At 45.0% G+C, this 27,700-nt stretch overlaps 3 protein-coding genes and 5 non-coding genes across 13 annotated transcripts in view; 5 read left to right on the plus strand and 3 right to left on the minus strand.

Annotated features, from left to right (window-relative positions):
• The first annotated feature begins 463 nt into the window (after positions 1–463).
• Positions 464–627, plus strand: LOC131135173 (U1 spliceosomal RNA). The gene has a single exon (XR_009131563.1). It is a non-coding gene; the product is annotated as a U1 spliceosomal RNA (small nuclear RNA).
• Positions 628–2,609: 1,982 nt separating this feature from the next.
• LOC131135184 (U1 spliceosomal RNA) lies at positions 2,610–2,773 on the plus strand. Its single transcript, XR_009131574.1, has one exon. It is a non-coding gene; the product is annotated as a U1 spliceosomal RNA (small nuclear RNA).
• Positions 2,774–3,924: 1,151 nt separating this feature from the next.
• LOC131135196 (U1 spliceosomal RNA) lies at positions 3,925–4,088 on the plus strand. The gene has a single exon (XR_009131580.1). It is a non-coding gene; the product is annotated as a U1 spliceosomal RNA (small nuclear RNA).
• A 1,314-nt stretch (positions 4,089–5,402) lies between these two features.
• Positions 5,403–5,566, plus strand: LOC131135149 (U1 spliceosomal RNA). The gene has a single exon (XR_009131538.1). It is a non-coding gene; the product is annotated as a U1 spliceosomal RNA (small nuclear RNA).
• Positions 5,567–6,392: 826 nt separating this feature from the next.
• LOC131135152 (U1 spliceosomal RNA) lies at positions 6,393–6,556 on the plus strand. Its single transcript, XR_009131542.1, has one exon. It is a non-coding gene; the product is annotated as a U1 spliceosomal RNA (small nuclear RNA).
• Positions 6,557–7,247: 691 nt separating this feature from the next.
• Positions 7,248–13,930, minus strand: LOC131135099 (heterogeneous nuclear ribonucleoprotein L-like). Of its 2 annotated transcripts, XM_058080968.1 has the most exons (14): positions 13,762–13,930; positions 12,921–13,036; positions 12,599–12,836; positions 12,426–12,511; positions 12,190–12,286; positions 12,032–12,104; positions 9,443–9,475; positions 9,087–9,158; positions 8,774–9,021; positions 8,579–8,700; positions 8,298–8,499; positions 8,165–8,222; positions 7,783–7,893; positions 7,248–7,701 (listed from the first exon to the last, which is right to left on the minus strand). In XM_058080968.1, the coding sequence occupies exons 1-14, from the start codon at positions 13,837–13,839 to the stop codon at positions 7,643–7,645; spliced, it is 1,593 nt and encodes a 530-aa protein (XP_057936951.1). In that variant the 5' UTR covers positions 13,840–13,930; the 3' UTR covers positions 7,248–7,642. The 2 variants fall into 2 exon arrangements, with proteins under 2 accessions (XP_057936951.1, XP_057936952.1); XM_058080969.1 differs by lacking the exon at positions 9,443–9,475.
• A 219-nt stretch (positions 13,931–14,149) lies between these two features.
• On the minus strand, positions 14,150–18,749 carry srsf7a (serine and arginine rich splicing factor 7a). 3 transcript variants are annotated; one of them, XR_009131530.1, is made up of 9 exons: positions 18,485–18,749; positions 17,536–17,762; positions 17,222–17,395; positions 17,045–17,137; positions 16,793–16,834; positions 16,544–16,588; positions 16,288–16,386; positions 15,156–15,652; positions 14,150–14,628 (listed from the first exon to the last, which is right to left on the minus strand). XR_009131530.1 is itself a non-coding variant. In XM_058080970.1 (8 exons), exons 2-8 carry the CDS (start codon positions 17,757–17,759, stop codon positions 15,559–15,561), a joined length of 771 nt encoding a protein of 256 aa, XP_057936953.1. In that variant the 5' UTR covers positions 17,760–17,762; positions 18,485–18,749; the 3' UTR covers positions 14,150–15,558. The 3 variants fall into 3 exon arrangements, 2 of the variants coding, with proteins under 2 accessions (XP_057936953.1, XP_057936954.1); XM_058080970.1 differs by having other exon boundaries at positions 14,150–15,652; XM_058080971.1 differs by lacking the exon at positions 15,156–15,652 and having other exon boundaries at positions 18,485–18,746.
• Positions 18,750–19,001: 252 nt separating this feature from the next.
• The window catches only part of slc8a2b (solute carrier family 8 member 2b), a 69,940-nt gene continuing 61,241 nt past the window's right edge, over positions 19,002–27,700 (minus strand). For all 3 annotated transcript variants that reach the window (XM_058080964.1, XM_058080965.1, XM_058080966.1), the window contains 5 exons: positions 27,382–27,399; positions 26,820–26,944; positions 25,147–25,246; positions 24,378–24,653; positions 19,002–23,422 (listed from right to left, as the gene is read on the minus strand). In XM_058080964.1, the coding sequence (XP_057936947.1) occupies positions 23,046–23,422; positions 24,378–24,653; positions 25,147–25,246; positions 26,820–26,944; positions 27,382–27,399 (896 nt within the window). In that variant the 3' untranslated portion in view covers positions 19,002–23,045. The remainder of the gene's footprint in view (positions 23,423–24,377; positions 24,654–25,146; positions 25,247–26,819; positions 26,945–27,381; positions 27,400–27,700) is intronic.

The following is a 27,700-nucleotide window of genomic DNA, read 5'->3' on the forward strand; positions in this document are numbered from 1 at the left end:
TCAGGTGTGGACCAATGTGACCATGAATATTTAGCCAGTTGCATTAGCAAACATAATTGTCATAAGACTGATTTAAAAACACTGTCATGTTGTTCCAGGGCTACACCCTTTAGTGTAGTCAAGTCAAATTGAACAATTGTCAAGTGTGTAGTACGTGCTACTCACCACTGGATGGCAGCAGCATTAGCATGTGTTTCAGGCCAACCAGGAAGCGTCATTGAGGGGGGCAGGGAGAATTCCTTGTCTAGTGTCGGAAAAACAGCAATGCATTATGGGAAACACTGTTATAGTCTAGTCTAATATAGATAATAATAATTAATGTGACGATAAAAGAGTGTTGTTGTGTCTTTAGTAGAAGTACACACCCGTACAGTGTGTGTGTTTGCCGGTGTGCTCACGTTGAGCCCATCACTTAACATGGTGTGTGTGTGAACGACCTGTGTGAGAGAGACGTGTACAACTCATACTTACCTGGCAGGGGAGATACCATGATCAAGAAGGTGGTTCACCCAGGGTGAGGCTCAGCCATTGCACTCCGGTTGTGCTGACCCCTGCGAATTCCCCAAATGTGGGAATCTCGACTGCATAATTTGTGGTAGTGGGGGACTGCGTTCGCGCTCTCCCCTGATCAAGTTGTTGAAGGCAAATAGTTATCTAAGCCATGTAAAGGGACCTTTTTTCATGCCCTTTTCCTTTGATTCTGTATTTGTGGCCTGTGTAAAGATTTGGACTAGTAGTATATGTAAACAGTTGTATAAAGGATTAGTTGTGTCATATAATAGAACATTATGATGATGCATTAAAGAAAAGCTGCATAAGAATGAGCTTAGAAATGCTGCTTTATCACCCGGAGACTGTGCCAGATCCCTTGTCTGTGCAAGTTGTTTATACTGTTCATACAGCTGGATTGACTTTTGCACAACAGGAGTAGTTGGAATTGCAGCTAGAGTTGGAACAAATTTGACAGAGTACTGAAAAGATTGAATTGGAGCTGTAGAACCCAGGACTGTAGTGGGTCAGGCTGAGTTTCTTTCACTGATGCTGTATCAGGTGTGGACACGTGTACCATGTGACCAGGACAAACGTAGGTGCCGGAAGTTTTAAAAAAAATAACAATTCCGTGAACCGGTTCTTATTGATACCCGATGATGGATGCCCAACCCTAGTGGTGTCCTCTCGTCGTCCACTGAATTTACCACTTATTTCCTCTGTACAACCACATAGCATCATATAATACATGCCAAAAGTATGTCACATACTGTAGGTATCAAACAAGTCCAAGTGCATCATATTTGTATCAGAGGTTTGTGTCAGGTTCAAACACCTTGACCATGAGAAGGAAGAAAGAAGGCAGCAGTTTTCCATTTTACTCGCGAGGAGAACGGTTGAGATGTACTCAGACTCGCGAGGAGAGACGGAAGAGATGTACTTGGCATACAATCTCCAACCGCTCTGAGTACACTCTCCGTTGCCTCCCTTTTTATTTTCGTGGGGTCTTCCCTAAGTTACAAAGTTCACAATGCAGCCCTAAAGGACAGGGAAGTGGCTGTTGCAATGTGATGTGATCAAGCTTACACAACCTAACAGTTGATTGCATTTAGATGGATGACAAGAATACAATTGGTGGACTTTGTTGTGCCTCTGTGTGCCGCTGTGGTCAGATGTTTTCTGTTTCCTCTTCACAATCTTGGGTGTCTTGAAGTCTTCTATTCCACACGGACACTCATCCGAAGGTCAGCAGGATACAGGGCTCATACATACAACATTTAAATGTGTTCACAGTCAAATATATGATAACTTCAATGAACTTTAACCTATCAGTTTGAAAGATTTTGTTGATCTATTTGTTGATGTCAAGATATTATCAACGCGATGTCAATGCACATTGCTGGCTGTTTTGCTGTGATTGTTTGCTTGGAAAGTGAACAGTTGTAAGAATGACCAGATGAGTAATATACCGGAATAAAATAAATAATAAAAGGATAAGGAATAAAAGAAAAGGTGGATAAGGATGAGATGAGAAATGCCGATTTATCACCCGGAGACTGTGACAGATCCCTCGTCTTTGCCAGCTGGATTGACTTTTGCACAACAGGAGTAGTTGGAATTGCAGCTAGAGTTGGAACAAATTTGACAAAGTACTGAAAAGATTGGATTGGAGCTGTAGAACCTAGGACTGTAGTTAATATGTGGGTCAGGTTTTTTCACTGATGCTGTATCAGGTGTGGACGAGCTAGTTGCATTAGCAAAGACTGATTTAAAACACTGTCTTGTTGTTTCAGTGCTACACCCTTTAGTGTAGTCAAGTCAAATTGACTCACCACTGGATGGCAGCAGCATTAGCATGTGTTACTGGCCAACAAGGAGCGTTATTGAGGGGGGCAGGGAGAATTCCTTGTCTATTGTCGGAAAAACAGCAATGCATGATGTGAGACACTGTTGTACTATAGTCTAATATAGATAATAATAATTAATGTGACAATCAAACAGTGTTGTTGTGTGTTTAGTAGAGGTAGTAGTGTGTGTGTTTACTGGTGTGCACACGATGAGCCCATCACTTAACATGGTGTGTGTGTGAAGGACCTGTGTGAGAGAGACGTGTACAACTCATACTTACCTGGCAGGGGAGATACCATGATCAAGAAGGTGGTTCACCCAGGGTGAGGCTCAGCCATTGCACTCCGGTTGTGCTGACCCCTGCGAATTCCCCAAATGTGGGAATCTCGACTGCATAATTTGTGGTAGTGGGGGACTGCGTTCGCGCTCTCCCCTGATCAATATGTCAAAGTCAAGCTCATGTAATTGCAGTAGCTAAATGACACGTAAGTAGAACTTTATATCTGAGATTGTATTGAAAATGATTGTGTTGAGCCTTAATCATTTTGATACTACTATTCAATGGTGCTGTTGCATGTATGGGCGCCTCGTTTATTCTGGCTCAGTCAGCTGGTCAATTAAATGTAGTCTATTATTTCCCCCTGTCGAACAAGTGATAGAGAAATAGGGATGCACTTTCGTTACTTGTTAAAGTTAAAAAGGCAAGGAGATAAAATGGTACTGTGTCACACACTGTTGGCAACATAAAAGGGCGATGATACAGAGTTTCCCCAGTTGGTGGAGTTATGTCCGTTGTACAAATCAACCCTCTCCTTTAGAGCATAGATATATCTGTGCCAAGCTTGGGTTTGAATCCCAACTGATTGTCGGGTGACATTCTATTCAATATAGCCCTTTCTAAGACCTTCCATAAGGTACTTGACAGCGCCATTGGGCGATAAGCCCACAGTTTAAAAGCTCTTCTAGTCTCAGCATGATGCTCCTCAGCATATACATTCAAAATATAACAAATCAGTGCCCTGTGATTGGCTGGCGACCAGTCCAGGGTGTAACCCGCCGCTCGCCCGAAGACAGCTGGGATAGGCTTCAGCACCCCTGTGACCCTCGTGAGGATAAGTGGTGGAAAATGAATGAATGAATATAACAAATCAACCAAAAACAATACAAAAAGCAAAATGAAATACATATGTATATGTATGTGCACATGTTTGAAAGGGAGTGGGAAGAAGTCAAAGCCTTCTTAAATATGTGATGTTTTATTCACACGATATATACTCATGGCTCAACCAGTCCATTCCTGTTCAACAGTAGATGGGGGTTGGTACTGTCCAAACAAAGAACCAGGAAGGGCCTTGGGGGGATTCCTAGTTGACTGTTTGAAAGCAGCATTGCGTGATGGGAAGCAGTTTAGTTTATAAATTAGTAGTTTATTTATAAATTTTAGCTGTCATTGTGACGATCAAACAGTGTTGCAGTGTGTTTAGTAGAAGTACACACCCGTACAGTGTGTGTGTGTGTGCAGTGTGAGCCCATCACTTAACATGGTGTGTGTGTGAAAGACATGTTTGTGAGAGACGAGTACAACTCATACTTACCTGGCAGGGGAGATACCATGATCAAGAAGGTGGTTCACCCAGGGTGAGGCTCAGCCATTGCACTCCGGTTGTGCTGACCCCTGCGAATTCCCCAAATGTGGGAATCTCGACTGCATAATTTGTGGTAGTGGGGGACTGCGTTCGCGCTCTCCCCTGATCTGTTTGTTGAAGTCAATATATTACTGAAGCAATGTCAATTTACATTACTGGCTGTTTTGCTGTGTTTGTTTGCTTGGCAAGTGTCATGTGTAAAAACAGTTGTAAGAACCATTTGAGTAATATGAGAGAAATAATAGAATAATAAAGAAATAAAGAATAGAAGAAAAAGGTGGGTAAGGACAAGATTAGAAATGCCGATTTATCACCCGGAGACTGTGACAGATCCCTCGTCTTTGCCAGCTGGATTGACTTTTGCACAACAGGAGTAGTTGGAATTGCAGCTAGAGTTGGAACAAATTTGACAGAGTACTGAAAAGATTGAATTTGAGCTGTAGAACCCAGGACTGTACTTAATATGTGGGTCAGAGTTGTTTTCACTGTTGCTGTATCAGGTGTGGACATTGCTGCTAATCCGCATTGAATACCTCAATTGAATCAACAAGACCCAGATACATTTTTACTCTTTTGTGACTGTGTAGTTGAGGTTAGAAAATGGCAGGATGTGGGAGGATACAGGAGACGTATTCAGCAATATGTGCAGAGCATTTGAATTATGCCCGTGACTATTCTCATTCATCCAGTTCATTGTATACTCTGGGTATTGAATAGATTGCAACTGGACTGTTCAGTTTGTTTAAGATGTTTTGTGTTTTATCTGAGCAGGCTTCATCATTTGATGCTCAATGACTAGATAGGACAGCTTTAGTCTGGGGTCTTGGTGCAGGAACCAAATGATTATCCTCTAAAGGTGGAGGCGGGTATAGAACATGAGAAGATCCAGATTGGTCTTAAATGTTTATTTCTTTACACCTCCCATCCCCCCGTTAGAGCTTGAATACTATGTGCTTCCCGTTGGCTAGAAGTGTACCATGTGACCAGGAATATTTAGCCAGTTGCATTAGCAAAGTCATAAGACTGATTTAAAAACACTGTCATGTTGTTCCAGGGCTACACCCTTTAGTGTCGTCAAGTCAAATTGAACAATTGTCAACTGTGTAGTATGTGCTACTCACCACTGGATGGCAGCAGCATTAGCATGTGTTTCAGGCCAACCAGGAAGCGTCATTGAGGGGGGCAGGGAGAATTCCTTGTCCAGTGTTGGAAAAACAGCAATGCATTATGGGAAACACTGTTCTAGTCTAGTCTAATATAGATAATAATAATTAACGTGACGATAAAAGAGTGTTTTTGTGTGTTTAGTAGAAGTACACACCGGTACGGTGTGTGTGTTTGCCGGTGTGCACACGATGAGCCCATCACTTAACATTGTGTGTGTGTGAAAGACGTGTGTGAGAGAGACGTGTACAACTCATACTTACCTGGCAGGGGAGATACCATGATCAAGAAGGTGGTTCACCCAGGGTGAGGCTCAGCCATTGCACTCCGGTTGTGCTGACCCCTGCGAATTCCCCAAATGTGGGAATCTCGACTGCATAATTTGTGGTAGTGGGGGACTGCGTTCGCGCTCTCCCCTGATCTAGTTGTTGAAGTCAAAATATCATCAAAGCAATGTTCTATCTTTCTTCTTGTTTTGCCGTGTTTGTTTGCTTGGAAAGTGTCACGTGTCAACAGTTGTTAAAATGACCAGAATAAAAGAAATAATAAAAGGATAAAGAACAAAAGAAAAAGATGGATATGGATGAGATGAGAAATGCCAATTTATCACCCGTAGATTGTGAAAGATCCCTCGTCTGGATTGACTTTTGCACAACAGTGGTTGGAGCTGCAGCTAGAGTTGGAACAAATTTGACAGAGTACTGAAAATATTGAATTGGAGCTGTAGAACCTAGGACACTAGTTAATATGTGGGTCAGGTTGAGTTTTTTCACTGATGCTGTATCAGGTGTGGACGAGTGTAGCATGTGACCAGGAATATTTAGCCAGTTGCATTAGCAAACATAATTGTCATAAGACTGATTTTAAAACACTGTCATGTTGTTCCAGGGCTACACCCTTTAGTGAAGTTAATTCAAATTGAACAATTGTCAACTGTGTAGTATGTGCTACTCACCACTGGATGGCAGCAGCATTAGCATGTGTTACAGGCCAACAAGGAAGCGTCATTGAGGGGGGCAGGGAGAATTCCTTGTCGAGCAACAGCAATGCATTGTGGGAAACCCTGTTATAGTCTAGTCTAATATAGATAATAATAATTAATGTGACGATAAAAGAGTGTTTTTGTGTGTTTAGTAGAAGTACACACCGGTACGGTGTGTGTGTTTGCCGGTGTGCACACGATGAGCCCATCACTTAACATGGTGTGTGTGTGAACGACCTGTGTGAGAGAGACGTGTACAACTCATACTTACCTGGCAGGGGAGATACCATGATCAAGAAGGTGGTTCACCCAGGGTGAGGCTCAGCCATTGCACTCCGGTTGTGCTGACCCCTGCGAATTCCCCAAATGTGGGAATCTCGACTGCATAATTTGTGGTAGTGGGGGACTGCGTTCGCGCTCTCCCCTGATCAACTTGTTGATATCAATGCATTAGACTTAATGTTGAATGTAATGTAATGTCACAGAAGATACATTTCAATGTTATAATTGATGCGGCCACTCAACAAGATTAAATATGATTGTGTTTGTAGAAGTATTTTTGACAGAATGCTGCTACATTAACAGATGCGTCAGCAGTGCGTCAACTGTGGGGGAGGGTATCTTTGTTCCTCATTCCAAATTTCTACTGAACTGCTTAACAGTTGACTGCACAGATCATAAGATCCGTCCTTGATGTACCTCACATTGTGTGCTTAACGCAACTTCTTAAATATGACAGGAATGGTCCGGTCATGCTGATGCGTCCAGCCACAAGGTGGCGTAGCTTCAAGTAACACACGCATGTTTTATGCTTTTCATGACGTGTGGCTGTTTATTCATAGATGCAGATCAAACCCATAATTTGGTGTAAAAATCATACTCAGTCTTGAGACAATGTTTATACCAATACTGCGTTCTGAAATTTTAAACAACCATTCACACTCACATTCATACCTATGGACAATTTGGAGTCGCTAATTAACCTAGCATGTTTTTGGAATGTGGGAGGAAACCGGAGTACCCGGACAAAACCCACACGGGGAGAACATGCAAACCACAGAGATGGCCGAGGGCCACCAAGTACACGGAAACTGAAAAAACCCAAGCCAGAGAAAGGGCAGAATAAACTTTGTGTTTTTAATTTTCTTAGAACAAAACAATTCTCCATGTTAGATAGACATGCCGTCAGAACCCACAAGGCAGTAATTAAAATACAAAAAACAAGTGACATCATAAAAGCCCCAATGGACAACTTTAAAAAGCACATTGTCCGGCGTTCCACGTCCAGCCTAAAAGTAATTCTTTCAAATTAACTTGTGTTACATGGAGATGACAAAAGCAACAAAATAAAAACAAAGAATGACAACTGCAGACTGGAAGCTTGATGGTGGACACCACACTTTACCACATTGAACTTCCCATGACAAAAATGCATTCTGAGCCACACAACTGGTGGTTGTCAAGAGTACACGTCACATGGACATGAAGCCAAGCGCAATTTTCCAAGAGGGTTTTAGTTGGTGTGTTGCACGGTAGAGAAGCAGAGCTTGAGGGTGTACGGGTACGGACCAGCTGTAACGGGGCGGAGAGGGGACAATTAGTCAACAGGCAAGGCCGGCAAGCTCGACTTGAGCATTTAAATGGAGGACATACTTGCGTTCTTCATCTGATAGTGGTTCATCATGGACAGAGCCTCCATGGCGTCGTTGATGGACTCCCACTCCAGCAGGCCGGACGCGCTGCGGTCGCTTGGAGCCGATCCGCCTGGCACAGGAAAAAAAATCACTTTAGGATGCAAATTCCAAGGGCATATTTATAAAATAAGGATGTCCAACTTTGGCACGACAAACATTGGTTTATATCAGTATTGTTTTTTTCTGTTAATATCTGCGAAAGGGATGATGTGTCCAAACCTTTTGGATTGTAAATATGGGTAATGAAGTGGACAAAAGCGGTTACAAAACCAACATCAAGCATCTGTAATTAAAAAGCCTAAGCCAGGAGAAACTGGAATTTACAAACAGTGTCAACTTACTCCTTCCTGTGAACATTTTGACATTGACGGGAGCCTTGACGCCGATCTCTTCACAGATCTGCAAAGAAAAACTTGTTCAGAGAAGGATGCGAAGAAGAAGGATGGAGACGTCACAATGACGATGACTGGTCACCTGAGAGAAGATCTCTGCTGTGACTTCGGGCTGTGCATTGAAGAAGTGAAGAACGTTGCTTGGGTGCTGGATGCGGTTTTTGGCTGCCTGCTCTGGAGACGTGAAGCGGTTGTTCCTGGAGCCGTTGAAGTCCTTGAAGCTGCTGGTGCCGTCTTCCAGCTCATAGCACTGAGCGGGAACGATGGCCTGCTGCTTGGACACGCTGCGTGGGAGGGAGGGGGGCAGAGGTTTGTATGGAGGAGGTGATCATCTTCGTCATCATCAAGTGAGTATGCGCTCACCACACGTTGAGTTTCTGTCCAAACAGGAAGTTGTTGTTGAGGTGTGTGATGGCGCGGTCCACGCCATAGCAGTCGCCCATCTCCACCATGGCGGCACCCGGTTTGCTCTTCATGAACTTTACCTGTGTGGGAGGCGGGTGCGTTAGATTGGCAGCAAAGAAACAAGCTTACGGCTGTGTCACACGGCACACCGACCCGCTCCACGTTGCCGTAGAGACAGAAGATGTTGAAGACGCGGTCGGCATTCATCTTGCCTGGCTCCAGCCCGTAAACTATGACCACTGGCGAGTCCGCGTGGGCGCCATACTCCCCGGGGGGAGGGGGTGGCGGCCCATAGCTGGGTCCATAGTTTCTGCCCCCGCGGCCCCTCATTGGGGGGCCCATGCGGCGGCCCTCGTAGGGGGCGGCGCCGTAACTCTCATCATAGCCATGGTAACCGCGTCCTGGGGAGCGGGCAGAGAAGAAATAAGGAAAAGAGATTTTTACAAAACTATTCATAACGCCTTACCATAATCTGGGGGGTGGTCGCCGAGCAGGGCAGGCTGGCGCTGGCGCTTGTTAGGGTTGGCGTTCATGTCATCTGTGAGGAGAGAACAAAGATGGCGGCGGTGCGTGTGAGTGACAACGGAGAGGAAATCAATTAAAGAAAAAAGCCACACACACACACACAATTTCCTTGAGTTTGGCCCCGCCCTCTACAAAAGCACTCCTGTTTGACTAATTAGCAGGGCCAGTGGATTATGGGGGCGTCGACGTGGATGGGGGGACAGATGGGTGGGTGCTGATGATGTGGGGGGGAGGGGTCAAACAACGACACATGGCTAGGTTTGTATAAATAAGACGGAAGTGTATGCAGACACACACCTGCGTTGCTGCCATTGCCATCTGCATCACCATCTGTACAGGTACACAAATTAAATCACACACATTCAGAGAGGAGGCCAGGTGAAACATCACATGCTAACCATACTAGCACGGGGGCGCCATCAAACAAGTTTGCGGCTGGCGTTAAGTCAACATAATGGTGGCCAGATAGTGGCGCCCAGCACATCCTACATGAATGCAAAGGCGCCAGCGGGGGTTCCAATCATGGTGGTGTCAGTCAGGTGTGTCCATGTTGGGTGCTGCTCGTTGTTGTTGTTGGGGGGAAGGGGGTGTGGTGCTGTTACTTACTGCATGCTCACACACAGAGAGGAAGGCTGCAGTAGTTTCACCACGCCACTAATTTCATTCCACACTCCTAGCCTGTGCCTCTTTTGCGGGGGAAACAACTCGCCACCACGCCTTCTAACTCGGTGGCTCGGTCCGACTTTCGGGTCCCTTTTGGTTCCCTTTCGGGACGGTCTGCTTACATGTCCCCCCCTCGGAGGCGCAAAGCGGCCTCCTTGCGCGGGAGGAGGACTTAGTCAGCTTCTAGACTCTGAAAGATGGGAGACAAAGCAGCGAGACAGGATGCATGTAGAGCAGACAAGGCTGAGTTCAGCACAAATGGGCCTGACTGGGCTGCGTGTTGGGATGGTGTTGTCAGCAGTGTCTTTTGTCTTCATCAGTTGTCTGTCTCCATGGTGCCGTCTATTGGATTAGTTGCAGTGTGTTGTGTTGGCGCATCAGTTAGATCTCAGTGGTGTCAGCCTCCATGTTCTCATGGGAGTGGTGGTGGCGGTGGTGGTAGGGGCGGGACCAAGCGTAGCTCGGCGCCTTCAAGATGTGTGCGCTGTCGTCGAGGCTCAGGTGTGAGTGAGGAATCAGTCATACGGAGTCTTCATGTTTGCTGCCTGACAGCCTCGCTCGCTCGTATCTGAGGGTGTGGGTGAGTGGGCATGGCCTCGGTGAAGGGAGGACACGCACAGTGATGTCGGCGTGTGTCTGCGGCCCCCTCCTGTTACAATGTTTGTGCCCTGGCTGTGTCAGAAGCACGCAATTTAACTGCGGGCGTCAAGTTGTGGTCACGGGGGAAAAGACTCAAGGAAAGAAGTTCAAAGAAAAAAAAAAGTGCACATTGGACAAGGTCCACCGTGCGACTGTGTGGCGACAACGCAAAACACAAAACGCATCCGTGGTAGGACAATCTTGCCCTTCCTTGTGCTGCCCCCACACACTCCATGACATCCATGACTCTGCTGTGGTACTGCAAATTCTGTGACTGTGGAATCTTTCTGGAATCTTTCACATGCTGGAATCTTTCTTTCTTCGTATCTGGAGTGATCCCGATTGTCTATTTATTGTTACCTTGTAGAAATCAATCTATGCATCTGTATTGCTGTCATTTTTATGACATTTCTTGTCTTATATGCAGCCCATTAAACGACAGATTTTATACTGTTAAATTTCTTAAATTTCTGTGACTTTGCGGAAAATTTCTGGTCTTGTCGAAGATTATTTTGTACATGGTTGCCACTGACAAATGACTTGCGAGTGGGGTCATTGCATTCATTAACTTTAGCTGTATTACTGCAATTTCTATGACTTCGTGGCATATTTCTAGCCTTACTTGGCACTGTTCTGATTATTTTGTACAAGGCTGCCACTGTCAATGACGGGCAAGTGGGGCTTTTGCATTGACACATTCTATTCTACTGAGTTACTCAGCAAGTCCCAGAACTTAGTGGACTATTTCCAGTCTTGCCCGGGGTCGTTATTTATTTTCTGCTGTGGCCATTGGGTACTTAAAATGAGCTTTCTCATTCTATTCTGCAACTTTGCTCTGCTGCAATATTCCAGCCTTATTTGGAACAGTTCTGATTATTTTGTGCAGTCATTTATTAAAAATGTGTTGTATGTAAATATATGTATTATATTATAAATGACATGTGTGCGAGCATGCTGTGGGTTTGGCTATGGAGCTGTTTTTTTTTATGAATAGTATGAGCGTTTGCGTTCCAGTCATTCTATGCTCTACTTTGCTTACTTTGCTATGGCACGTGTGCATGAAAAGGTGCTAGGCCTTGGCCAACCTCTTCCAATCATGTCGCACATTAGTGCGATTGAGCATGCTCACACTATGTAAACGTATCTTAATACGAAGAAAAACACTACTTTTTATGCTTGTGTAGTGCGAGTTGTACTTGTTTATTTTGTTTTCCTTTTACATTCTTACCTCCACAGTACTTGATTTTTATTTGCGTGCCTCATACTAAATGATAAAAAGGCACCTGTTCACTGCATGAACATTTCTTCAGCAGGTTTGGCCTCTAGTTGTCAAAGGAAAAAATAAAAAGGTCTAACGCTCTGTTCTGGCATTCTCGGCACACAGTCGCTGGGCAGCTCAATGCATTGCTCGCTTCAAGATGTGTTTATGTGCAAGATGTCACAGCACAACAGTGCTTAATGCCTTTGGATGGGAGTGTTCCTTTTGCTAGCTTTGATGCAACATGGTTGTGAGAGTGCGTACTAAGCACGTGTTGAGCAGCATGTTGGGTACGTGTGTGTTTGGGGGTGTGTGAGAGGTGTTACCTGGGCCACCCAGATTGGGATTGGTGTAGTCCCAAGTGTCCTGGTCATTCTTGAACACATTCAACCGAGTGGGCTGTGGAAAGAAGATGCAGTTTGCTGTTATTAGATAAATATTGCAGGAATACGCTGGTTTTTATGCATGGGCCATCCGACGCTACCTTGGCGTATTCGATCTTCAAAGTGCAGCAGCCTGAATAGATGTCGGCGCCGTTGAGAGATGCTTTGGCTCGTTGGGCGCTTTGCACGGAGTCAAACGTAATGGCAGGGTTAAGGATAGGGTTGGGTATTACCTATTATCAGAAACTAGGTTGTGTTTAACAGGATTGTTCGTACTTTAAAGCAGGCAAGCTCTTATTATAAATCAAATTGTCCAACAGAGCAAATAAAAGGATATTCCACCATGGCCTGCACCCCATTCTTCCTAAAGATAACAATTCTTTGTACAGGGCCGCAGTTGTTGCAGATGGTGTATAGAACCTCCTGTGTGTGGGGGAAATAAAAATGCTGTGATTAAAAACTACATCTACAGTGTCATCTACAGCACAGAACAGATGCTGTCAAGCTCACCGTGGTGATGGGGTAGATGGGGTTCATGATGGTGAGCAGGAGGACATTGTTGACACTCCTGGAGTCATCAGAGTCCCCTGGTCTGGAGATCTTCTGGCTGGTGGAGTAGTTGACGAAGGCCGGGTGACCTGCTATGTAAACTTGATTGTCTGCGCCGTAGGTCACTGCCGTGGAGGAGCCGTTCATGTCCTCGTACTCAACCAGAGCCTGGCGTTTTTTGGGCATCACCACCACATAGCTGGAACAATTTCACAATTGAACCAAGTAAGCCCCGGGCAGACTAGGTAAGGAGCATCGTTTGTCATCATTACTTTCTCTTTACCTGATGGCTCCAAATTCCTGCAGGGCCTCCACTAGGTCTGCCTCCGTGACCCCGTCCACCAGTCCTCGGACATGCACCACGACGGATGGAAGTGTCTTGTGGGGATCCTCATACCCCTGTCACAGATAATATTAGGTGAGACACCAAGTTCAGCACTATCTGGAGCATCTTGCGAGTCACCTAACACCTCCTCCCCATATTGAACCGGCTAGTGTCACGTAATCAATCACGCAAACTCAAAGCATTAAAAGTGCACACTCAATCATCTGCTCTTCAAAGAGGAGTTATGCCATGTTGCGCTAACGTGAACGAATGGGGGGTGCGTTAGCTGACTAACCTCCTTGTGGCTAGTTGGCTCCATTCGCTTGTGTCTAATGGGGAAGCTGTATCTCATTGTGACATTAATTATAATTCTTTTGGTGCGTAATATGCGTTTAAAGCGAAATAAAACGTTTCATGCCGTATATCTCAGTCGCTTTACCATGTATGGGGCAGTAGCTAGCTAGCTTAGCTGTTAGCGTCCTGGCTAGCTAAAGCTGTTATGCACAGCGAAAGCGACCCGCGCGAGAACAAAGCGGCTCTCTTGGTAGGCCCACCGGTGTAAAAAGCCCTCAAACCCCGCCATTCAAAAGGCGTATTATAGCATACTTGGGGATCTGGATATAATTTGGCATTTAAAGCCATTGAACGTTAGGATATTCGGTTAATAATAGCAAGAAGGTAATACCGAAGACGCTCTTCACGAATGACGCGTACATTTTTTTTACCAGTGGGCTATGGAGACATGAGGGCAAGCTCGACTACCACCAACGTCTTTGTCCGAGCAACACCAGTAGCTTACCGTGGCCATTCCGTCTGTTTTCTGCCTCTTGGTCGCCCTGCCGTCTTCGCTGTAGTACCGGCTCGTTGTAGTTGCCATGTTGCCCGAATTAAAAGGATGGTGACACTGACGAAGCTCTGAAATGGCCGAGGCCTGGGGAAAGCTAGCCGCTCTAACCACGCCCTCTACTTCCGTATTGCAATGTCTGATAGGCCGAGTGTCATGCCAATCAATACGTCACTTGGGCAGCAACCAATAGGAAGACCTCTTAGCATTCACTCGTGATGTCTTTCAAAGCAAGAACATAAACGTTGCCATTAGCCTATCGTACACATTTGTATACATTTCGCAACACAAAGCCTTCAGCGTTATAAAGTCAAGATACACAATTAGACCAAGAAAAGACTGATATGTTGGAGAGCTTTATTGAAAAATAAAACTGCCCGTCTTGACAGTACAAGCAGGAACCACTGTATAAGCAGCCCTTCCAAAATCAAAGATACACAGGAATAAACTGAGGGTCAAAAGGATCTCTTTAGCACACAGAACTTTTTTGGGGGGGGCACAGTGCAGCACAGAAAAGTACATTAAGGAAAGCAGGGCCAGAATCATCTGCTTCATGAGCAAAAAGTGTTTAAATGTCTCTTCTAAAAGTCCACCGCAACATTCAGTATCATGCAGAAGTACTGTTAAGGGTGCACCTCATACGAACTACATGGGGAGGATGCCCTAAAACCTTCAGCCAATCAAAAAAACAACAAATAAAACCACACATGAACGTGGGGGGGCTACAAAAAAGCAAACGGGGGTTGGAAGTGGGACGGGGGTCTTGTCACTCAGTTGGCAGCTGGCGATGGACTTCGTGGTGGACTTGCTGAGCGGGAACGACTGAAACAGAAACAGGGATAAGTTAGTGTGCTGTAAGGGAGAATGGAAGACTGATGACACGCCCCCACTCACACACACACCGCTACTTATTTTGCTGTGGTGCACTAGCTTACATGTTAATAATCCCAGGTCCAAAGAGGAAAGTAATAGAACCCCTTGGGCAAACGAAAACCAGTCTGTCACCTTACTACTTAAAAGTTGACAATTTGAGCTGAGAGGCGAAATTGCAGCTACATCCTTCAACAGATGCTAAGCAGTGAGGCGCAAAAACCAGTCTGGCTTACTTGCGGCACTTATATGTATACATAAAATAACTTGTTTATATACTGGAAGGCATGCATGACAGAAATGTGCGCTCCAGAGGCCTCCTGAGACAACACTCATTCACAACACGCACACATCGCATGCTCATTCTCACTTTTTAGCCATCACCACCCACTGTACATGAAGCCTGTGCATTTGCTTTGACCATAAAACATGAGCTTGTCATGGTAGGGGGGGTATATAGAGAGGGGGGTGGTTGTTACCTTTGGAGACACTGGCAGAAACAACAAGTACAGAGAAGCGAAGGATGAAAGCACTGAAGGACGGATGACTACGCTCTTGAAGACTGATCTCAGGTCAGCTCGCTCTCATTTTCAGAAGCTAAGTCAGAGGCCGCAGAGCTCTGGTAGGTAGGTAGGTAGGTAGGGGGTCTGGTAGGTAATGGATTTTAAATGGTCGAACTCTGAATTGTTCGTGTCGGCGCTCTGGTAGATCTGCCGGCTGGCTGGCGGCCTGTGTGACTCTAGGAGAACAACTGTAAGTGTGCACGGGCTGATCTCGTCTGAGCGTGTGCGTCGGTTGGACAGACGGTCACCCATTCACTGTGCGGGGGGAGGTTCTCGCTGTCTAACACCAGGCGAAGGCTGATCTCAGTTCAGCGCCTAGTCACCCTCCCGCAGGACGTACACACCGCCAGCTGGCAGACCCTTGGCCTGGGATCAGCTGCAGTGTCAACGCAGTGCGCAGCTCCCAGCACACACTTTAAAGAAAATATGAAAAATAAACAAAACTGTGCTGCAAAGATCCTCAACTTTAGCTGCTGCACTGTATTTAAAAAAATCTAAATTCTCTTGGTCTAGCCACACTCTGGCTGGGAATCACCCATTCATTAAGTGGTATAACATTTAGCATTCTCCACGGTTAGCCTAAACATGAATTTAACAAGAGAACATCTCAACAGTCAACACGCTCTTCAGCTATTAGTTGTACTAAGTAGAGAAACAATTTTACTTATTTAGCCCTACACTTCGCGGTCTTGTAAACCTTGCCGCGCCAACATGGCCGACAGCAGAGGCCGATGATTCCGATGGGTCAGCGTGGTTGAGTCGTCGAGGGTCCTCAGATCACTCGCTCAGCATGGAAGGCGTTTGGCGGCAGTGATACACACCCGGTTTGGAAAAAAGACCTGGTCAACATGGCTGACGGGAGTTGTAACTAGCTGAACTACTCATCTTCTGGAATTCAACAGCTGCAGTTCCAGCCAAGATGTCTGACAATCATCTAGAACCTCCTGGTGCCTCTTCCTGTCAAGTGCTATGTGCCGGACTGGGCGGGTCTAACACCTAGACTTCTATTCAACACTTTATGCGAGGGCAACAGAGACTTGAGGTTTACCTGTTCCTCTTGTGATTGGCTGACTGGGATCGAGAGCGGGAACGGGAGGCTGAACGTCCTCTCGGCCCAGATCTTGACCGAGAGCGCGACCTGGAGCGACTGTGGAAGTGGGGGAGAAACAAATAGTGTGACTAAGTCAGCCCAATAATGCAAATATGTTATTAAATAGTTTGTTGCTGTGATTTGTTGAACGGGAGTGAGCTAGCTAACATTTCTGCCCTAAACACAGTAAAGCGGCTAATTTGGCAGCGCTCACCTTCTCACTGGAGTCCTGGACTTTGAGCGGGCTTGAGAGCCAGACCTGTTAGAACAAAGATGAGAGATTTAGGGTCCGTTCATAGTTGTCATTTTTGTTCAAGGTTAACCTAATTTGTTTTGTTTTCCTAGTATGGCTCCCATTGTAAACGCAGTACACTAAACCGAACTGCTCGAGAAATGCATCTCATTCTGCATGTGAATCTATTGTGTGAAAAATAAAATACATGAATTTGGGCCACTGTCTTACCTGCTCCTGCGTCTAGAGTATGATGGAGAGCGGCGACGGCTCCTGGGGGGGAAAAAGGTCACAATTTATACAGGTGAAAGACCATTTACAAAATGTGGTTGGAGGTTCCATCATAATCCCATCATGCTAATGACTCCATATCTCAACCACAGCTCACAAGGACTTCAAATCATTAGAAGTAGTTATCAAAGTCTTTTTAAATCTTTCACATCTAACAGCCAACCAACTATCATTTCTCTAAGTCAATCCCACCTGCTGCGGCTACGGCTGCGAGAGTGAGAACGGGAGCGATAGCGGCGTCCACGGGATCTGGACCTGGATCGTGACCGAGAACGGGATCGGGACCTGCAACAAGAGAAAAAGTATAAGGTTGCATTTTGCCCCAATTTTAAGTTAACGCACCAAGCAGCCTCAAGCGCGTTTGTTCACCTGCTGCGTCGCCCGCGTTTGCTGAAGCGGTAGCAGTCGTAGGCATAATGGCCGCGGTCCCCACACTGGTAACACCGGTCATTTGGGTCAAACTGTCGCCGGCTCGGGCGTCCGCGGCCCTTCCTGGACATGCCCGTCGACATCTCAACGCGTACACGTGACCCACACAAGAGCCTGTTGGCAGCAAACAAGACCAATACATTGTTAGCTAATTCAAGTCTACACACAAAGCAAGTATATGCTTTGATGCTTTTACCTTTGTATGATTTTTCACACCTCAATACAAATTACTCCTTTATGTACAATGTACTCACTTTCCATCCATGCCTTTCACAGCGTCTTCTGCATCTCTTGGATCCTCAAACTCCACAAAAGCAAACCCTGGTGGGTTCCTGGCCACCCAGACGGTCCTCAGCGGGCCGTAGTAGCTGAAAGCCCGTTCTAACTCTCCCTTGGCGGCACCATTGCCCAGGTCACCCACGTACACTTTGCAGTCGGTGGCCCTGGACGAACTACGGGACGATGAGTAGTATGACATCTCCTGGAGAAATGGGGAGGGTTAATGAAGTCCATTAGTAGTGACAAATGCACAACTAAAATTGAGGATTGTTTAAAAAAAAAAAAAAAATCGGACGGTAATTTGGATGGGAAGCGGCGTGCTCAAGTAAAGCAGCGCCATGTAAAGGCGCCAACCGCGGCCTTCTAGTCCGACTGATTGTTTCCATCCTCATACCATTTGCACCGCATCCAAATGACTACCCAACCGAAACTGAAAAGAATACGATTAACGGAAATCCATAAGATGCAATTTATGACGCAGACCTTGTAGCATATACGTAAAGCACGCCGCGGCTAACATGTAGCGTTGTTAGCTGGAGGCTAATACCACAGATCTGACTCGTCTTACATAATTTCCACTCATTGAATGGTGTGTTTTAACGAAATTAAGATATGTTGTTGCTAACTAACCAACCACGTTCGTTGACGGTGTTTGTTAACGATCAACGACTAGCGATTGCCGTAATGGCGGATGAAGCCTTGTTTGGCTAGCGAAGAGCCTCGACGCTCAAGACCTAATTTACTAATTATCTGCTCAACATTCAAGACCTATTTCGCCACTATTAAATATTAGTTACATGCTACAAATACCTACACAGTAGAGATATATATGTTTAATGGGAAAAAATGCTCGCCCGTGTAAGTACAGCAGTAGCGGAAGGCCTCGCTCTCAGCCTGGCCAACAATGGCGACCACGCGCGTTACCTTCTTCCTCTTCTTCCGCGGTTGCCTCGAGCTGATTCACCTCCAACCGTCGAAAGACACACTAGCCTGGTGAGGGGGTTCTTGGCTTTTACCCCTGGTAGGTCACTTCCAAACACCAAATCAATTATAAAAAAAAAAACACCGGGAGCACTTTAGCATGTATTACGCATGTCTGCGGTCTCGGTTCACTGTGCAACGAACAAAAGTCAGGGGCTTGACCAAGTGACTTCCGCATCTGCGCACTATTACTTAAACGCCACTTCCGGTAAGTGTTGCCGCAAACGTTCAGATTTTCCGCCTTATTGATATATATATATTTATATACAACAAACAACATATATATGTACATATATATATTTATGTGTGTGGTTGTACATATGTACTTATTGATTTAGAATACCTCCCAATTATTGTGATTTTAGTTATCTACTGAAGACTGATCATGATTGTACTGTACTGTTCCCTTAATGACAGGCTCATGTTCTGCAGAAATTACGACTCAGACTCATGTTGGTTTGAAAATAAATAAAATATATTCAAATAAGGTCAACTTCTCTTGATTAAAGACCTGTTTTCTTTCAGTAACACATTATACCTCATGCCATGTTCTGAAAACAAGCGTCATTTTTAAAATTATTTTTTATACATTTGATATAAAACATTATTCTGAGTTAATGAGTTAAATGTCAAACACATGTCATTGTTGTTTTTCTCTGTAAAGGTTCAGGCAGAGAGAAATGTTCACACAAAGACACAGAAGAACGAGACAGGAGGAGAAGAAGACAGGGAACACAAATACAACACAGAGATATCGTACAACAATCAAACAAAGATCGGCAACATCGCTCAGAAAAGTTGCCTCAATACCCCAACAGTGGGGGCTCTTATTTTGACAGTTCCCCAAAGGCAAAAGACTGATAATTGGTCTCACTTGTGTATTTTAACCACCCTCTGATGTTGGGATGGCAGAGAACCTATAAAACATCCTTCACATGCTGCTAAAAACACATACATGGGGGTGGTCATGCAGCTGTAGAGGAACATGGAGAGAACGCAAACACGCACACACTTGGGAAAGGGTAGGGAGTAGCACATCTAACTAGAGAACAGCAAAGGCCGTAGCCAAACAGTAAAGAAGTTAATGGAAACACGGAACATTGGCTGGCCAGTGTTGACACTTGGAAAACCTCTTCCAGGTCTGTCAATCGAATCTGCCAACGTTCCACACTGTTTCTTCATGTAAACATGCTACGTACACTCGAAAACAGCTCCTCCGTTCTAGGATGAAGAGCGACAAACACTGGCACAGACGGAGAAGACGACCTTATGTCGAAGCTAATAGAGACGGACATGTTTTCTGTATTGCACATTGAAATCAAGGACCTGCGGCACAGCTTATTTCTTCATGGACATAAATAAATATCTAAATAAATGCTCTTCAACTCAAACAGCAGTCAGCACACACAATTAGTTCCATAAATTTGATGATACGCTCGGTTATGATGGCGCAGTATCAAAATCTAATCGACTTAAGTCAGTAACGAAGTCATGTAAACTCCACTTGTGTTTGTGGACACTGAGACCACTCTAAACGTTTGTTTAGAAGTACTGTACAAAAAAAAATTGTTGTATCTGCGAGGAAAATATACAAAATTAGCCCTAGAAAGGTTACAAAGTTGGCTTTGCTCAGGCAAAATGAATTGAATGTTTCTGATGTCACTGAGCACAAATCACGCTTGTACAGCACTTAATTGTCCGAAAGACAAAATGTTGACGCTATGTAGTCAACGTCCGTGTTGGGATGTAACGAATGTAGACTATTACAGTAAAAGACGACACGGAGAACTGTGCTGCACGAATGTTGCTTCTAGTCTGGGCTCATACTCAACTCTTTGTGCAAAGACTTTGCACACTGCTCATAGTTTGCTTTTGTGTGTGTGGAACTACAACTGCATATCTTGTCCTTCGTCTTGCATGTCTGCCTGTTGTTGTTGGTATCGTGCAAACATTTGAATTTACTTTCTAGCCCTCCTGTGCAATACTGCGCAGCACTTATCTGCTAGAAAAGGCTGCATTATTCTACTCAGCCTACAACTCTAGTGGCCAATACTGTATTTTCCAGAGTCTAAGTCTAAGTCAGTCTTTTTTTAATTTTAAAGCTGGTCCTGCAAGCTATTTTAGTGTTTCTTTCCGCTTTTTCCTGATTTTGGAGTCGCCTCAGAAGGAAGATCTGCATACTGATTTTGGCTTCAGCACTTTATATTATATCAAAAAATATATATAGAGTCTGTGTGGAGTTTGCATGTTCTCCCCGTGCATGCGTGGGTTTTCTCCGGGTACTCCGGTTTCCTCCCACATTCCAAAAACATGCTAGGTTAATTGGCAACTCTAAATGTCCATAGGTATGAATGTGAGTGTGAATGGTTGTTTGTCTATATGTGCCCTGTGATTGGCTACCGACCTGTCCAGGGTGTACCCCGCCTCTCGCCTGAAGGCAGCTGGGATAGGCTCCAGCACTCCCGCTTTATTAATTAATAAATGATGACTGTTTCATGGTTGACTATGGCATATTATTTGTCAAAAAATATTGAAGGACAAAGCTATACGCAGTGTTCTGGCCACTAGGTATCAGTAACGTTCTACTATTGACAAATGACTACAGTCTCGCTGCGTTTTCGTCAGCCATCACCTGTCCGACACAGAGTGAAAAGAAGTTCTCCTCCCATTCCGTGTGGATGTGGTATTTTTTGGCTTTTAACTTTGTCCTTCTTTCCTCATCTGAAATCCTTTCTTAAGTAGTTCAATAAATTGGAGGCTAACCAGTTAGCTCGCAAGCTTGCTGATGGCTAAAGCCATGGCCTTCTCTTGTGTCCCTGAAGTGATCTTGCGCATTACAGTTGAGCAATGTGGTATAAATAAAGAATAACAGGGACGCAAACGTGACTACAGGAGTGATATTTGATATCTACGGGGCTGTAATGATGATACAGATTATATTTAGAAAGTCATAGACAGGTATTCATGAAAACCAAATTAACTGCAATGAACAAGGGATTACTGTAATTTAACTTTTAAATTAATGTGGGTCGGTGGGTGTGTGTTTTAGCGACACCTAGTGGCTGTAATAATTCATTGAGTTGAGTTTGTGATGCAGTTAGGCACACAAATTGAAAGATACAGAGCATTCCGGACATGCTTTGTTACGGAATACTTTCTAATACGCTTCTGCTTTGGAGTCTGTATTTATACAGTATATACAGTATAACACAGAGGTTATGTGGTAATGTGTTACCATGTCAATGTAATCTGCCCAAGGCCTTCACAATCAGGAGTGGTGGCCCATGTCAAATACACACACTTTTGCATTTTTCCATCCTCTCATTGGTTGATTTCGGTGTAGTCTGGAGTTTTTTGTGTAATGCAACAGATTGTTGTGTTGTGTTTTTGTATGTTATTGATGCTTTGTATAATTGTCACGTGATAGCAGTGTTATAAGAGGTGGGCTACGTTGCTGAAGTCCCCACTGAAGGCTCAGCTTTTGGAGCTTTCGATTGCCCCCGCCTCTTCTGTTGTGAATGTAATGTTGTTAGTGGCGCTATGACATGCCTAAAAAAAAGCTAGCTCTGACGATAAATATGGCTAAATGCCACTCTTCACGACTTTTACTCTGGAAAATAGAGTAGTAAAACACCACTAGACGTACGAGAACTGATTAAATAGTGTACATCCGAACAAGCCACCCTGGGTTCTACTCCTACTTGCAGGCATTGAGGAACCAATCAGAACTGTGCGGCATGTCACGTGAGGACATGTTGAGTGGATTATTGGCCCCACTAGGACTCTTAATTGCCATGGCTGTAAACACACACACTCACACACACACACACACACACAAGCGCACTAATGCAAAGATGATCATTTACAGTACAATTCCACTTTACATATGAGGTGAGGATGGCTACACATGCTTTCAGGATATGGTGACAATGGAAACCGCGCAGGATGATGACGAAGCCTGCAGTGACACTTAGATTCCACCCATTGATGGTTTGCATGTTGGATGCCCCCCCACCCCACCCCCGACAAACAGCAGCGGGCGACCGGCTGTAGATGTGCGGTTCTATTTACAGCGTCTGTGGAGAAGTGCCTTCCTCTGAGCCGTCCATTAGCCGTGTAAACACTTAACAAGCTTCTTCCCGTGCAGTAAACAAAGTCACTGTAAACATTCGACTCCATTGCGCCTCCTTTGTGGTTCCAGAGGTCATGCAGAGGAGGAGGGGGGGTGGGTGTTCTTGGTCAAACACATTCCCGACAGCAGAATTATCCTCTGATACGACCTTCATCAGCACCCACGTCAACGCTCACTTTGCTCTTCTCACCATTGATAAACCTCCTTTTACCCGCGTTTGCTATCATCACTTTATACATGCATGCTTGTTGTGTGTGTGCGTGTGTGCGAGTGTGCATCAAGAAGCCCTCTTAACCTACACGTGTAGCATGTTGAGCGTGTCAAAGTGTGTGTGTGTTGCTGTAGAATCACGTTGTCTTGGCCGTCTCCTGCCTAGAAGCCCGTAATGTGGCAGTATGCCTCCAGGCTGGAGAAGAGGATGTAGAGGAACCACAGGCCCAGGAAGAGCAGGCTGGTCAGGATGCGGGACACCCGGGGGCCGCCTAGCTCCCCGCCGATGGAGGGCCGGCGTCGGAACAAGAGCACAGCCATGGAAATGAAAGCAAAGATGGTGAAGAGCGTGACGGAGAAGGCCAGCGAGCCCGGCTCCACCTTGAACGGCTTCCCCTGGATCTTCCAGTAGACGGCGGCCACTGACCACGCCACGCCGATTCCTAGGAAGACATTGACGGCGTTGCTTCCTGTGACGTTTCCGACAGAGGCGTCGGCATGCTGGTCTTGTATTGCGGCCACTTTGCTGGCAAACGTGTCTGGGAGGGAAGAAAAGAGGTGTGAGTAAAACTTTCACACCTTCTTACAAGTGCGTTGGCATGTGGAAAGTGGACAATGGCTTTACAGTATTAGTAATAGTATTCCTATTACCCAATATAGTAGATGTAATATAAGAAAATAAGACATAAGGCATACAAAAGCTGTTTACGACATTCTAAATATGTTTTTTAACATTATTAGAGGCCTCTAAACATGAAATAAAACCCCTATAGTCACCTTTACATACCTATTACCCAATATAGTAGATTTAATATAAGAAAATAAGACATAAGGCATACAAAAGCTGTTTACAACATTCTAAATATGTTTTTTTAAGATTATTGGAGGCTACTAAATATGAAATAACACCCCTATAGTCACCTTTACACTCCTATTACTCAATATAGGAGACATAATAGAAGAAAATAAGACATAAGGCATATAAAAGCTGTTTACGACCTTCTAAATATGTTTTTTAACATTATTAGAGGCCTCTAAACATGAAATAACACCCCTATAGTCACCTTTACACTCCTATTACCCAATATAGTAGACATAATATAAGAAAATAAGACATAAGACATACAAAAGCTGTTTACTACATTCTAAATATGTTTTTTTAACATTATTGGAGGCTACTAAATATGAAATAACACCCCTATAGTCACATTTACACCCCTATTACCCAATATAGTAGACATACAACGACAAAGTAAGCAATTTAAGACATAACCACGATAGACTCACACTTGTTAGCATTGAGCAAAGGCATTATTGCATTATTATTTGTGTTCATGTTATTGTCCTCGTGTGTGTTGCTGTAAATGTGTTCTGGTGCTTGTTTGTCACCAATTACATAACATAACATATCATCATGAAGGTGGTTTTTGGAAGCCCTGTGCCATTAGCCATTTTATGCTAGAAAAGTGGCGAGGTATTACTGTATTGTATCACCTGGAATGGACGTCCCGAGAGCCACAAACACCACAGCAGTCACCGTGTCCCGGAGTCCCACCGTACAGCCAAAGTGCGACGCCAAGTCTCCGATGATGGCGGTGAGGAGGCCTATGACGCTGATGGAGACACAGAAGCAGGCCCAACCGTTCCAGTACTCGGTGGGGGGCACGCAGGCGAACAGAACCTTCCAGAAGACTGTGAGGAAGTGCATGACGTAGTCGTAGCAGGACGGGAGGCGCTCCTCGCGGCCCTCCTCATCATCGTCGCCGTCACCTGAGTGCACAGAAGTTGATTATGTAGACTGATGTCTGCAGTTACCGGTCGCCCCCGCTAGGTGACAGCATTGCACCCATTCGTAAAGCTGTTTGTGGTGTGTGACTGGTTGCCTTTCTCCCCAATGTTTCAATTCCTTTTTGTTTGTTTTTTTGCTTGTGATGCAAACAGTGTGAGTTCCCAGAAGTGTGTGGAGGCCTTACCAAGCTAAACAATGTGTTTTACACATGAAGCGCAGGACCTTTGTGGCAGCGCAGCAGCAGTTAAATGAGCTTATTTAAACATTTGCTTGACAAAAAAAAGACAGAACACTGCTGTTTACGTCTTTCCTCTCCAGGGGTGTAAATACAGAAATATGGATCTAATTAGTTGAAAGACAAATCCTCGTCCCCGTGGTGGTGTTTTATTTGCCCACGTTGGTTGGTAGCTCATTCCCGCAAAGACACACGGAGTCGAGAAAAGGTAAAAGTGAGCTAAATCACACTGGGCTCACCTGCGCTCACGGTGACCGCCTCCACAAACTGCTCCCTCCAGGAGTGCGTGCCAATGACCAGCGCCAAGTTGGTCTTTTTAATGAGCTTGTCGACGGTGCTCTGCCAAAACACAAAACAAGGATGCTGTTAACGAGGCGCTGTGGCGAGGACATCGACTTGAAAGATGTCACTGATGGTGGACCTGCTGGCTCTGCTCCAATCTCTCATCGACTTCTTCCACACCGGTCTTTATCGCCCTGGCTATTCAAAGGCCTTCCATAATGCCTTCCCCCTGAGCATACAGTTGCCCCAAAGTTCATTACTTAAAATTCCAGGGGGACTAAGTGGTCTTGCCCAAACCCTCTAATTGATTGATTGATGAAGACGTGGCTGCACATTGGACAAGTGGTTAGTGTGGGCCTTTCAGTCAAACATCTATCCACCGTGCGGCCCATTTGCTATAATTCATTCATTTTCTACAGCTTTTCCTCACAAGGGTCGCGGGGGGTGCTGGAGCCTATCCCAGCTGGACTGGACCCTGGACTGGTCGCCAGCCAATCACAGGGCACATATAGACAAACAACCATTCACACTCACATTCATACCTATGGACAATTTGGAGTCGCCAATTAACCTAGCATGTTTTTTGGAATGTGGGAGGAAACCGGAGTACCCGGAGAAAACCCACGCATGCACGGGGAGAACATGCAAACTCCACACAGAGATGGCTGAGGGTGGAATTGAACTCGGGTCTCCTAGCTGTGAGCCCTGTGTGATAACCACTCATCTGCAGTGCAGCCCAACTAGTAAACAAATATTTATTATTTACAAGGAAATAGTCCATTTCGCCACCACGCCCGGGGTTTGTTCCTATCGGCATACCGTTGGAAAAAAAGCAAAAGGTTTGCCAGAGAGAACCCAAAAGCAAAAACCATCGTAGATATCGTACACGATTTGAACTTCAGAGATGGCCGAGGGTGGAATTGAACCCTGGTCTCCTAGCTGTGAGGTCTGCGCGCTAACCACTCGACCGCCGTACCGCCTTTGCTATAATTATTCTCTATAAAATATATTTAAAGCGGCAGCAGCTCCTGTACTGATGTCTCAGTACTTTTGTGCGCACCGTGGGTTGGCAGACTGTCCATCTGACATGACGTTTTGAGTGTAGCGTACATTTTTAACGCTGAGACTAATATTAGCGCCGCTTGCAGTGAGAGGGCGCGGCCCGCTGGAGATAAATTGTGTGAGACGGTCAGAGAAGCCTTTTGGAACATCAATAAGTCATTAACACTCCAAGAAGGCCATTAAAAGCCACAACAACGGCCGGTAGGGGGGGGCTGGAGGTCGAGAGGTTTACATAGGCGATTTCTCCACGGACCCACGCGGTCGATGCAACGGACAGGAGGACGTCATGAGAAGTTGTGCATAAATTAAACATCCTGGACACTTTTACCGCCGTTCCACTCTGCACATTCTCATTTTCTTAGAAGAGAAATAGTCACGGCTTGATTTATATAACACAAATTTACACCAGTTTTTCTGTTTTTGGATGCTCACATCCTGAGTCACTATTGGATGCCATTTCCTTTGCCAGCTAGCTTCTTTATTAGACGCTAAGAGTTTCCGCCATCAAAGATTAGGAGGCAAATATGATATTCTGCATCGCTAAGTTTCCACAGGAATAAAACCAAACCTTGAACTCGTAGGACTCCTCGATGACCACCTCCAGGCGACTGTGCTCCCCGAGGATGGGCTTTCCCATCTCAGCGATCCGTCGGGCCTCCTCCTCCTCCGCACTCAGCTGCCCTTCTGCCCCCTCTGAGGGAAGAATCAGGAGTGGGCAGTCTTACATGCATGGTACATATATGTAAGTAAGACCTGAAGACACCACACAAAGCCCAGGTCAGCATTTATCAATTATTACACAGAGGACGGTACAGATGAATTACAGTAATGTGTGTGTGTGTGTGTGTGTGTACAAGCACGCTAACTCAGCATGCTGTCCTGCATAATTATAGTGATAAAGCAAGCAGTATGTGGAACAGCAGCAGCAGGACATCAGGTAAACATTTCTTTCCTGCTGCGAACAGTGTTTGTGTAACAACAATAATAATAATAATAATAATGATAATAATAATAAGAGGAGGCGGTCAGAAGAAAATCAAGACAACAGAACAAACTACTGAGTAAACAGCGCGTGGAGAGCGTCAGGGAACATCAGAGCAATTTGTTGACATGTAGAGGAGCCATCTTACCTTGGCTGAGCAGCAGAGCTGTGATGAAGAAAAAGAGACAAAGAAGATTTCATAAGATAAGATATGTTCAACTCCCCCGTCCACTAAACACACACCAATCGTTGCTTCACTTCCTGTTTAAAAACAACATCAACACAAACTCTCCTCCACTTTCAATCATGCGCTATTTGCAGGAGGTCATGACTCAATATAATAGTCCGACTTACACTAAAGTCATCACACATCTGTAATACAGAAAAAGAAATATATATTCTTAAAAATAAGAAGAAATATACAAACAACTTTGAAATGAAAAAAATGATATGTAATAATAAAATAA

This window comes from Doryrhamphus excisus, chromosome 8 (assembly GCF_030265055.1).
Source record: "Doryrhamphus excisus isolate RoL2022-K1 chromosome 8, RoL_Dexc_1.0, whole genome shotgun sequence".
In the NCBI taxonomy this organism is placed as follows: Eukaryota; Metazoa; Chordata; class Actinopteri; order Syngnathiformes; family Syngnathidae; genus Doryrhamphus; species Doryrhamphus excisus.

Bases quoted from the DNA above. Each gene is read 5' to 3' on its own strand.
- LOC131135099 (XM_058080968.1), bottom strand. From the start codon at position 13,839: ATGGCAACTACAACGAGCCGGTACTACAGCGAAGACGGCAGGGCGACC. The intron at 13,037-13,761 runs GTAAGCTACTGG...TATCTGTGACAG, and splicing joins AAACAGACGGAATGGCCACG to GGGTATGAGGATCCCCACAA. The intron at 7,894-8,164 runs GTAAGTTGACAC...TTCCTGTGCCAG, and splicing joins CAAAATGTTCACAGGAAGGA to GCGGATCGGCTCCAAGCGAC.
- srsf7a (XM_058080970.1), bottom strand. From the start codon at position 17,759: ATGTCATACTACTCATCGTCCCGTAGTTCGTCCAGGGCCACCGACTGC. The intron at 16,835-17,044 runs GTGGGATTGACT...TTTCCCCCCCAG, and splicing joins CGCAGCCGTAGCCGCAGCAG to GAGCCGTCGCCGCTCTCCAT. The intron at 16,589-16,792 runs GTAAGACAGTGG...TTGTTCTAACAG, and splicing joins TACTCTAGACGCAGGAGCAG to GTCTGGCTCTCAAGCCCGCT.